Source organism: Pleurodeles waltl, chromosome 8, assembly GCF_031143425.1.
Source record: "Pleurodeles waltl isolate 20211129_DDA chromosome 8, aPleWal1.hap1.20221129, whole genome shotgun sequence".
Classification (NCBI taxonomy): domain Eukaryota; kingdom Metazoa; phylum Chordata; class Amphibia; order Caudata; family Salamandridae; genus Pleurodeles; species Pleurodeles waltl.
Genome location: NC_090447.1, coordinates 737,375,736 through 737,388,312, shown reverse-complemented (window position 1 = coordinate 737,388,312; position 12,577 = coordinate 737,375,736). Strand labels below are relative to the sequence as shown.

Below are 12,577 nucleotides of genomic sequence, written 5' to 3'. Positions count from 1 at the left end.
ATGCGTGCAGCTTCATCGACTGCTGGCCACGCCCCCCAGGGAATTATATGGGTGTACCAGTATGCCAATGTGAATTGGTAAATTTAGTCACTAGCCTGTTAGTGACAAATTTGGAAAGCAGAGAGAGCATAACCACTGAGGTTCTGGTTAGCAGAGCCTCAGTGAGACAGTTAGGCATCACACAGGGAACACATACAGGGCACATACTAATGAGCACTGGGGCCCTGCCTGGCAGGGTCCCAGTGACACATAGACTAAAACAACATATATACAGTGAAATATGGGGGTAACATGATGGGCAACATGGTACTTTCCTACACCTACCACCATAATATAATGACAATGACTAGTGGTTTTTGAGATATAACCCCCCCCCCCCTCATTTCACTCCTTAATACCCAAATCTAACCAAGGCTCTCCCCACTACTGAAAGAAGCCTTGCGCCACCTCCGGATGGAGAAGCCATTCGTGATCGACTATGCATCGACGGCTGAGTTTGTCTGCTCTGGCGTTCAGAGAGCCCCATAGATGTTAAACCACCTGGATTATGCCCTGATGTTCCAGCCACGTTCAGAGGCGCAGAGCCTCTTGACAAAGAGTTCACAACCCCATTCCGCACTGCTTGTTGCAGTACCACATGGCGGTAGTGTTGTCTGTGAACACTTGCACCACTTTTCCTTTTAGAGAGGGAAGGAATGCTTTCAAAGCAAGCCTGATCGCCAGAGCTCCAAAAGATTGATGTGGAGTCCAGACCTCTGATCTCCACCTCTCTCATGTGGCTGCCACATCCCATGAGTGACGCATCTGTCACTACTGTAAGATCGGGTTGGGGAAGGGAGAGGGATCTGCGTTGACCCAATCGCAAATTGAAAGCCACCACTGCAGGTCTTTCGCAGTTCCCTCCGAGATCTGGACCATGTCTGAGAGATTCCCCTAATGCCCCGCCCACTGGAACTTCAGGTCCCACTGCAGAGCCCGCATATGCCATCTGGCATGTGTCACCAGCAGGATGCAGGAGGCCATGAGGTCCAGAACACTCAAAGTCATTCTCACTGAAATCCAGGATAGAGGCTGAAACATCGGAATCATAACCTGAATATCCTGGACTCGCTTTTCAGGAGGATAGGACTGAAACTGCTCTGTTTCCTGAACAGCTCACATAAAAAGGGGTGTCTGAGAAGGAGTTAGGTGTGACTTTGTTATGTTTATAGTGAGCCCCAGTGAGAGCAGAAGGTTTGCCATAGTCTGAAGGTGGGAGATGACTTTCTGGGGCGTATTCGGCTTCAACAGCCAGTCATCAAGATAGGGGAAGACTGAAACCCCTAACCTGTGCAGATGATCAGCAACCACCACCATCACTTTCGTGAACACCCGAGGGGCGAAGGCCAAAGGGGAGCACTGTAAATTGGAAGTGCCTGTGACCTACCATGAATCGCAAGAAGCGCCTCTGGGTAGGCAAGATGGGTATAGGGAAGTAAGTGTCCTGCAAGTCCAATGCTACCATCCAGTCTCCTGGGTCCAATGCAGACAGGACCTGGGCCAGAGTAAGCATTTTGAACTTCTTCTTGAGGAAGAGATTGAGGGCCCAAAGGTCTAGGATAGGACCTAGGTCGTTGTCCTTTTTGGGCAACAGAAAGTAGCAGGAATAACAACTACAACCTACTTCTGGTGCAGGAGCCCTCTCTATGGCTCCCTTGGCAAAGACAGCCGTGACTTCCTTGTGGAGAAGTGCCAGATCCACCCGTAAGTGGCCATTTGCCCAGTGAGTCGGTCGTATCCAGTCCACAACGAATCGTGAACTTAGTCACATCCCTCCCATCAGCAACGGCTTGAGAGATGATGGCCCGGGCCTCCTCCGGGACCAGCAGCAATACCTGCGTGACTGTATCCAACAATGAATGAGTGTAGCGGCCAAAAAGACATGTGCCGTTCACAGACCGCAATGCAAGACTGGAGGAAGAGAACATTTTATTCCCAAGTTGATCCAGTCTTTTGGATTCCCTATCCGGGGGAGCAGAGGGAAATGCGCCAGAGGAAGAAGAAGCCTGGAGGACAAGGCTCTCAGGCGTGGAGTGTTAGGACAGGAATTTAGGGTTGTTTGGGGTGGGCCTATGGCGGCGGGCGATTGTCCTATTCACAGGAGCCCCTGTGCTAGGTCGGAGGCCTAGAGCGTCAACACTCTTCCCGTGTCGCATCGGACGAGCTACGGGGAGAAGTCAAAAAAACTTGTCATCTTTTTCGACATCATCTTCTTACGACCCAAGTGTCTCGAAGATTTAGAATGGGACGACAAAGAGTGGGGATGACTCCGCAAGTGGTCTTGTGACCTTACTCTCAAATAGGACCGGGAGCGATGCGGAGTCGGGCCGCCATGACCATTACCTCAAAGCCTTCAGGTTCATTGCCCGGCACTCGGAGCATGACTTCAGGTCATGGTCGCGCTCCAGACACAACAAACACACGAGGTGCGGGTCTGTCAACGACAACATTCGGTGCCAGGACTCACATGGTTTGAACCCGGTCTTTCATGACATCCCTCGACGAACCAAAAAGTAAACAATAATGACAAAAAGGTCAAAGCTAGTCAAAAAATTACTAAGGGTAGCTCATCTCCAGATCTGTGCATGGCACAGAAAGAAAAGAACTGACAGCGCGCTGGGGTGGCGCCTATATACAACCGTGATGTCATCACAGCGACCACAACGCCAACGATGCATGCCGAGGTGACCAACGCAACCCAACGGCGCGCAAGGGTACTGCTCAAAGAAAAATCTCTGGATCCAGTCTGACGCCCGAGGGAAATTCTAAGGTAAGGAATCTGCAACTAGAACTCTCTATCAGATGATCCCTGCCCTTCTAAAAACAAGAACAAAACCAAGAATAGCTGTCTGGGCAGACGGAGCTGGGATGCCCTTGTTTAGACCGTCAGAGTGCAGTAATTATTTCGTATCTATAAGGAAATGATGACCCAAGTCCAACAGGTCCACAGGCAGTGGGCCAAATTGCCCTTGAACCAAAGGCACACTTTTGGGAACGCCCCATAAAGGAGTCACTGCTTCAGAAATGTATTCCAACATAGACCTTCTTTTCTGTTTGTTAAGTAAAATATCTATAGTTCTATATAAAATAAATGGTCCTGAATAGCCTGTCAAAACCAGTTCACAGTGAACATATAACCCGCTTGATGTGGAAACTGAAATTCAGGATAAAAACGTGTCTTCTTTCATAGTCCTGAAACTTGTTAGGAGGCTTCAAATTGGTATGGAATTCCGTCAATTAAAAAACTCGAAGCACTAAGGCAAACTGAAAAACTGACCACATTCATTATGCTGAGAAACTGATAGAATAGATTGCATAAGGAAGACAAGCTGCTCAGCGACAATGCGGAGATAAACTTTTATACAAAACCACCAAAAACGTTAGGAATGGGATAATATCGCCATGGTAGATTATTTCTGTTTGGTAGCTGGAAAAATAGGAATCCCCTCAACAACATACATGATCTACTGGGATGTCAAAACTCAGATAGACAGCTTAGCCTTCAGAGTCTTTTTTTTATTGCAATTCTTTATTATAAGTCAAATAACAGTACAAAGAAAGGCTAAGCAGCCTGTATCAGAGGATAAGGTACACCACAATGGTTACAACTGTGATGGAGACATATTAAAGCTTATTACTGTTCAAACCAATGGGGAAAAGACAAAGCTTGGAAAAAGAAAGAGGGAAAAAAAGGGGGGGGGGGAGTGGGTGGGAGATGGGTGAGTGAAGGGAGGGGTGGGGGAACTGGTAACAATGTGGCAATGTGTTATGGTAGTCAGAGTACTCAGAGGGGGCTAACATGTGAGGATACATAATCGTAAGCTGTTGAAAGTGGGTACCTTTGTGAGATGTAGCACGTCCTGAAGACTATCAAGTGTGAGCATTTTGGCCGGTCCTGACACATTGTTTTCCTGCACGGCAGTAAGGAGAGTAACAATGACGGACGGCTACGTAGCTGCCTTCTAGTAGGCTGAGTGTGGGTCGGTCGGACCTACCGCCATCACAAACCCTTAATGCTAGCCCCGAGCAGAGATGTAAAGGAGGTCAGGAATGGCCCAAGTCAGAGCGTGCCATCAGAGAATGCCCCCTGGTTGATAGGGCAGGGAATCCTGAACTGGGCATATGGATAGCACTTGATAGATTGGGAAGGGATTGGGAGAGGGTAGAGAAAAGAGAGGAAGGGAGAGAATTGACGAGAGAGAGATGGCCAGTGGGCAGGTGGGTAAATAAGGAGATAAACGCGGTCGTAGGCTAGAGGCTATGGAATATGATGAGACTATGATTGGTATTCTGTAGTTCTGTAGCATGGCGCATGGGGTGTACGGAGTGTGGGTGGGAAGGGGAAGAAGGGCTTAGGACAGCAGGATAAGATTGTTTTGTTAGATTCTAGGGGGGATAAGAGAAGATATAAGAGAAGATATAGGCTAGGGAGTAAGAAAGGGGGGAGGGTGGGTGCTGACATCCTACCAGCAGTGGTAGTGGTTTGGAGGGGTGGAGAGGAAAACCGGGCAGCGATGAGTGAGTTATGACTATGGCGGTCCTGCAAGAAAGGAGGTCCAGACCTTATTAAATCGGGCCACTTGGTCCTGTAGATTGTAAATGACTCGTTCATGTGCAGCTATTTGGATCATCTCAGTCATTCACTCTGCTGGGGTAGGGGCGTTACTTGGCCTCCAGTGTCTAAGAATGCAAATCTTTGCTGTTGCAAGCGCTCTATGTAGCAATCTCTGTTGTGGGCGTGATAGGGTGGGTAGAGGTCCTGTGTCGTGTATGAGGATGAGCGAGGGGGAGATCAGGGATTGGAGCGGCAGAGAATCTTTCAAAGTATAGCACACCCCTTCCTACAAGGGCTGGAGCGATGGGCATTCACATAGGATGTGGAGTAGATCGCATCTAGTCTCCACGCATCGCCAGCAGTTCGCATGCGGCAGAAGGCCTGCCCTATGCAGTTTCAGCGGGGTGCAATACCAGCCATGTATGACCTTAGAGAGACAGAACTTCAGTCGGGCTTCTCAAGTGCCTGTCTAGGGCGTCTAGGGTGTCGGACCAGTCCTCCACGGTGTAATCTGTCCCTAGTCAAGTCTACCATTTACAGCATAGAGTTTCGAGGAGGGGTTGTGAATAAAGATGGCTCACTAATACGTTGTAGAGGCCTGCCATTACGCCTTTGTGGCGGCCCCAGATTTGCAGATAGCCAACGATAGGTGAGGTCTTGAGCTCCCAAGGGGAAGCCCCCATAGAGTGTTGAAGGCAGTGCTTGAGTTGCAAGTAACGCCATTCTTGTTTGTGGTGTATATTGTACTCCTCTCCTAATTTGTCAAATGATTTGGGCAGTCCCTCGTCTATGAATTGGGCTATGCAATCAATACCAGCTAGGCTCCATTGTGGCCATCTAAGGCCAGTTCCCCCTATCTTTAGACTGTCGTACCCCATATGGGGGCCTGGGCATGTAGAGAGGGGTGTATACCTAGTAAACGGTGGGCTCTTCGCCATGCTGTGCGCATTGCCGTGAGGATCGGGTTAGCTAAATTGGTCTGTAAGGGACCTGCACAATACAGGCCTCCAAGTCTGCCACAATGGGCCAGCAGAAGCTTCTCTGTGGTCACCCATTGCGGCTGTTCCTGAGTTCCAGTAGCATATATGTCAGTTGGGATAGCTGGAGAGCAAGGGAGTAATGCTCCACTGAGAGGAGTCCTAAACCTCCGCAGGATCGGGGTGCAATTATTTTTGCCGGCGTCAATCGGGGGCGTGTGGAACCCCATACAAAGGCCCTCAGCGTTTCGTCTATCAGTCGAAGTGTTGAGAGGGGCACCTGCAGGGGAAGCATGCCAAGAACATATGTAAATCGAGGGAGTGTGACCATTCTTACCACCTGTACCCAGCCCCACATGGAGAGGCCCAGAAGTGACCACTTCGCGAAGTCCATTTTCATACGCGCCACAAGAGGGTCCAGGTTGTATGCAACCATGCCCTCCAGACCCCGGTTAACTAGGATCCCCAGATATTTGAGGCGGTTCAGGGTCCAGTGGAATGGGAGGCCATGGATCGCGGCCCTCGTCGTCATCAGCGAGAGAGGCAGCGCCTCACTCTTGTCCCGGTTCTCCCAGTATCCAGACAGGATCGCAAAACCGTCTATGGTTTCCAGTAAAGCCGGCAATGATCTCGTCAAATCAGTTAGGGTTAGCAATACCTCATCAGCATAAAGGTAGATTTTCGAGGTCCCACCTGCAAGGGGTATTCCTATAATCTGTTGAAAGTGTTGGAATGTTAGCCGCAAGGGGTTCCATTGCCAACAGAAACAAGAGTGGCGATAGAGGACAACCCTGCCGCATTCTCCTACTAATAAGGAATGGGTCTGATAGAAAGCCCCCACAGTTGACCAGCGCAGTGGGGTGAGCCTTCAGAGTCTTAACAGAGATGAGACTCTTAGTAAAGCATTAACAGCTTTGCACACACAATCTTGATTTTTCTGGGATTTAATATTCCGGGCAAAATACCTCGGATAGGCGACAGAGTAAGAGTTGTAATGTTTAGAGAAGAGGTATTGCACAAAAACATCATATTAATCAGTCTACTACTGTTGTACTCAAGGGGAAACTCTGAAATGACTTCTTGTACTAAAAGAAACCAAAAAAGTAAGGGTAAAAAAGCACAAGTCATGAAAAATCTCAAAATAAAGATCAAACCAAAATCCAATAACGAAGAAAATTAAAATGAAAAAGAAAAACAGCTGCGAGGAAAGGAAAATAAAGGATAACATGAAGAGTGGTTTAATATAGATGATCAAAAATGTGTAAGAGGGACAAAATATCATAGATGTACAATAAAATCTTCTGTTCGGAGGCCCACACATGACCAGGATTATATTATAAAAGAGATTGAGATTATCCGATTTTTGCTCTAATAGCCAGTCGTGGGGAAATGCTGTTGTATTTTGTATTTAATCTTTCTTGTTTTTTCTTATTGTTTTGCATGAAGTAAGCTAAGTATGAGCTTAATGGCAAACTGAGATGTGGTTTGTATGCAATGTTTTTATACTTGGAAATTAATAAACAGATTTGGCCCATAAAATCTTCTGTTCCTGGGATCCTGCTTTCACAAGAGAAGAAATTAAATTAAGGTTGTACTGGAGGACTTCCTGGTTGAAGGAACATATAAATGAAGACCCTCTTTAATTATGTTGATGGGTTACAGAATATCTGAAGGAGATTTGTTTTAAAGGTTTTGGGGAGTGACTGTGACACAGGTGTCTGCTATCCACATGACAGATCTACTAAAGTCCACTCAGGAATAACTGTACAAAAAGGTTTGATTCAAATGTTTCACCAACAACAATGTTTACATATGTCACCTGAGCAGCTGTATCTGGACAACTGGAAGGTCCTTTCTTTCGGCTATTCGAAGTGCAGCTTGCTGGGGGTCAGAGGAAAATAACCAGCTTCTATCATTTGAACAGGGTGCATCCACTAACACCTATGTAAAAACAAATGAGGAAAATACATTAACTGACTCACATCACTGAAAGTAATTGCAATCTTACTTGTGTGACTGGTATACACTTTTTTGAATACATGTGATAATCATACTTAGGGTCTTTGGTATTGAAAGATGAATTAGATGTTAAAGAAACACACACTTTTTTAGGTCGAGAAAGCAAGCGCATTGACCTGTTGTAAGTATTGTGGGCTTTTAACCACACCCACCTCACACCCATCACTTTCACTCGTTCGTGGTCTTGCCTTTCAAAAATCCCTTGATGTCATTGATAAATGCTTTACGTCTTTGTTACCGCCTTGCAGACTGACCCTCGTACTTGGATAATTGCACGATTGCCGATATACTTCAGCGTGGATGAGCTATTTTTTTCTTTTGTGTCTCCCCTCCGTGCTCCATGGCAGCCGTGGCCCTCACAGTGGGAACAGCGCAAACTCCATTAGTGGTATTGGAGCGCGGTTACTTTGTTCACACACTGTTACCTAATCAGTCATTTCTTTTGGCTCTCCGCTTCACACTCCATAGCTTTCCCAAAAACACTCATAAGTGATAAATGCTTTAAAAAATAAATAAATAAATAAATCAGAAATCCACAATGCGTCTCTCTTGGGACAGCGGGAGAGCTGATACTACAATATTCACTGTACTCAGGAAAAGTCACCCCATAAATCTTTGCAAGCATTCGTTAGGTCGAAGGTGCACACGCTTTGACCTGTTGTATGTATTGTGGGCTTTTAACCACACCCACCTCACCCCATCACTTTCACTAGTTCATGGGCTTGCCTTTCAAAAATCCCTTGATGTAGTTGGTAATTGCTTTAATTTGTCCCACCTTGTGGCAGTTTTGTTACCGCCTTGCAGACTGACCCTGTTATATGGATAATTGCACGATTGCCGATATACTTCAGCGAGGGTGAACTATTTTTTTCTTTTGTCTCTCCCCTTCATGCTCCATGGCAACCATGGCCGTAACACCACCAACAGCACAATCCTCATCTGCGGTATTGGGGTGCTGGTCACATTGTTTACATTGTTACCTAATCAGAGTCATTTGTTTCGCTTCTCCCCTTCATGCTCCATAACTTTCCCAAAAACACTTAGAATTGATCAATGCTTTACTAAAAAACACAGAAATCCCCAATGCAGCCCTCCCAGCACAGCGGGAGGGCTGATACTACAATATTCACTGCACTCAGGAAAACTCGACCCATAATGCTTTGCAAGCATTCTTTTTCAAAACATTTTTGCCCATAACTTAGCCTGTGGTGGTTCTAGGACAATGTGACCACCACCAAAACATTCAGCATGACACACTCTGTTTAGGTCATCTAAGGGTCCCCAAACTGGGTTAGTGGGAACCCCAAAATCATAACACTCCCACCATTCAATCCCTTTTTAACCTCTCTTATGGCTGGAACATTTGTTTTACAGCTTTGAGTAGTTTGTGTTCTAAGGGCCTTAGTATTGCAGTAGGCCTGATAAGCCTGAAAATGTGTAAGGCACTACACACTCCAGGGGCTAAATATATAGTTGCATTAAATTACTTTTAGCCATTCTACTTTCATGTGGTTATGCTCTCTAGGGCCTAATTATATGGTTTCATGGCCATGTTGCCTACAAAATATATTTTAATTGTGGTGTCCTCTAAGCGCTGTTCCGAGCATTACAGTGAACATTTCACAATATTTGCTGCACTCAGTCGTCCCATAATGATTGTAGGGCATTCTTTTACAAAACATTTTTGCTCATAACTCCGCTTGTGGGTGTCCTAGGACAACGGGACCACCTTCAAAACGTTCACCACAACCTGCCTGTCTATTATCTCCGAGTCCCCCAGACTAAGTTGGTAGGGACTCCAAAATAATGACCCCTCCCTACACTCAGTGTCTTTTTAACTTCTCATGGCAGAAACCTTTGTTTTACAACTGAGAGTAGTTCGTATTTTAAGGGACTTGTTTGTAATATCGTTGCAGTAGACCTGCTAGCCCTGAAAATGTGTAATGCATTACCCTCTCTAGAGGCTAAATATATGGTTACACTACAATACTTTTAGTTATTTTCTTTTCATGAAGTTATGCCCTCTAGTGGCTAACTATATGGCAACATGACCATGTTTCTTACAAATGCTATTTTCATTGTGGTGTCCTCTAGGGCTGTTCTGTGCATTACAGTCTAATGCCATACGTTTATTTCTAATAAAGGTTTTTATTGGGTTTATATGATAATTGTATATGTTTTACTAATCTCTCCTTATTGCAATTATGACCATGATTCAGGCCAACTTAACATACTTATTACACTATGACTGTTTGGACACTCTTGATACGTTTGCGTGGTCCTTCTAGTTTATTTCTCTTGTTACTCCTCCGTGGCTGTCTTGTTTTGGGAATTGTGTTAGCCAGCCAGCAACTGATGGTGGGGTGGTCAAAGTGGTATTCTATTGGAATTAGCACAGCAGATTCAAATTAGGATGCTAAATGGCAACATTTTCATTTTTGGCTGCAGTTAGAGGAAAAAAGGTAAATGGAAGTGCTTTAGTTATATGCAGGGCCACTGGAATTATGTGGCAGGACAAAACCAAATTATGGTTGACCAATTTATGTGGGACGAAAAGTCCAGTTATGAATTTACAAGGCCAATAGCTCTAACTCAAGCAAAGGAGAGACCCACTGCATTGCAAATGTTTGTTACTTTTTTATCAGGGCTAAAGGATACTTTGACAAAACACATCCGAAATAAAACATCTTTTTTTTTCATTTCCAACGCTAGTGGTTATGGTTTTTGCTAAGCAAATGGTATGATAAATTTTAAGGTACGACCCAAAATGCCGCTCAGTATGTGATCAAGGCTGTGGTATCGGCTGAAATGCCTTATGGAGACTAAACTGAATACATTAATTCACACTCAACCCTTGTAGCCTTAGACGTTTTGTTTGAATAAGGCAAACTCACTACATCTTTAACAAATCTACTGGTGCCGGAGCCCGACAAGCCCCTTTGGTATGGAGCACCGCAGAAGCCAGTGACTGCAGCTAGGGGACATATTTATATATAAATAACCCAATGGCAGTCGCCACTAGGTAACTAAAGTTAGGACCATATTTCCATAGAAAAAGCATTTTTGACTTGCTTATATCTTTGGTGCCGTTTGACTAATCTTCATGAAATTTTCCCCAAAATGTGTATGTGTCGCAGTGATTCTTGTTACGCACAGAAAATTTCTTGGTGACCCGTCAAGTGGGAGCAGAGAAAAAACTGGTGTGTGTGAAAAAAGTTGTTTCCCATGTTAATTCCCATAGGACCTTCAGACAAGTCTAAAGCCTGAATCACTAGATGGAATTACACCAAATTTGGCAGAAAAGTAGCTTTCAGTTTGCAGATATTGCTTTCGCTTATTTGGTGTAAATCCGGTCAGTAGTTTTTGAGAAAGTTAGAGAAATCTAAATTTCTATATCTCTGGCCACGGCGACTTTGCGATTATTTCGCAAATAATTCACGTGAAAAGAAGCAATGTAATTGGCTGACCGCAACCTGACAAGAAAGTTGCAGCCGCCATTTTATTTCACAGTCCTTGGGGATGAAATTCCAAACTGAAAGTGGCATAAGTGGTCAAGGTGAAGGTACCCTGACCCCACAGGTGTGACATAGGTGTGTTTTAGGGGCAAATTATGGGTTTGGAATAATTATTTGCCGCCAGGTGTAATATTCACAAAAATTTGTGAAGTTTTGCGAATTTCATGAAACTTTTGCAAATACGAAAAAAAAATCTAATGACATCAGCAAGCACTGACATCATTAGAAGCAGCCGGCTGCACAGGAAGCCATTTGATTCCCACGTGTCTAGGAGAAACAACTTAAGTTTCTCCTGCGGCCGGAGTTTTGTTCAAAAGAGGCATTGGAGGAAAGGCTTTTCTTTTCCCTCAATGCCTCTTTCAGCATTTCTTCTGCCTGATCGCACCACAAATCTGGAAGAGTTGAAGAAGTTCTTAGGTTTAACTCTTTTGATGGGGCTGATAAGGAAGCCATAACTGTCTTCATATTAGTCTACTAGTCCCTTGATGGCAATGGCTATATTTCCTGCAACCATGAGTCGTAATCGGTATTTGCTTCTTCTTCGGATGCTGCATTTTGTGGATAATGCTTTAGCGTTGCCACAAGATCACCATGATTCTAACCATCTTTTTAAGATTCAGACTGTCCTTGATCTCTTTGTAGATCGTTTTTCAGAGATCTATGTTCCAGGGAAAAAAATTGCTGTAGACGAGTGTTTGGTCCTGTTTAAGGGCCGTTTGGTTTTTAGGCAGTACATTCCTAGCAAAAGGGCACGTTATGGAATTAAGATATATATGCTGTCTGAAAGTAGTACAGGATATGTTTATAATTTCCAGGTCTACACTGGAAGGGATTCCAGTTTTGACCCCCCTGGTTGTCCGGACACTTTTGGAGTTAGTGAGAAAATTGGGTGGAACTTGGTAGACGACTGTTTAACATAGGTCACCATTTGTACCTAGATAACTTCTACACTGGAGTGCTATTGTTCAGGGAATTGTTCAAAGTAGACAATGTTGCTTGTGGCACAATCCGCTCTAACCGTAAAGGCTATCCAAGGGAGCTTGTATGTAAAAAAATAAAAAATGAGAGGGGACAGTGCAGTGCCTTGCGTAATGATGAGCTGCTAGCTGTGAAATTTGCAGACAGGAGGGATGTCTACATGCTGACTACCATCCATGATGAGCATACTTACCCTGTGACTGTTTGGGGTCAGGTTGCTGAGGTGTGGAGAACCTGTGTGCATTTTAGACTACAATAAGCACATGGTGGTATAGCTAAAGTAGATCAGAGGTTGTAACCTTACACTGCTGTTCGTAAGGCTTACGTTTGGTATAATAAGTTGGCTATACATCTCTTCCATTTAGAAACTTTTAATACTTTTATTGTGTTCAAGGATTGTTCCCGTGAGTCAAAGATGACATTTGTTAAGTTTCAGGAGTCTGTGATAGAGAGCCTTGTTGTGGTAGAACAGGCAAGAGTTCCTAGAGAAGCAG

General features: G+C 44.8%; 1 protein-coding gene across 3 annotated transcripts in view; it reads right to left on the bottom strand.

Annotated features, from left to right (window-relative positions):
- Window positions 1-12,577, bottom strand: part of NSUN3 (NOP2/Sun RNA methyltransferase 3) — a 141,258-nt gene that overhangs the window by 21,959 nt on the left and 106,722 nt on the right. For all 3 annotated transcript variants that reach the window (XM_069204933.1, XM_069204931.1, XM_069204932.1), the window contains one exon: window positions 7,391-7,512. In XM_069204933.1, coding sequence (XP_069061034.1) covers window positions 7,391-7,512 — 122 coding nt within the window. The remainder of the gene's footprint in view (window positions 1-7,390; window positions 7,513-12,577) is intronic.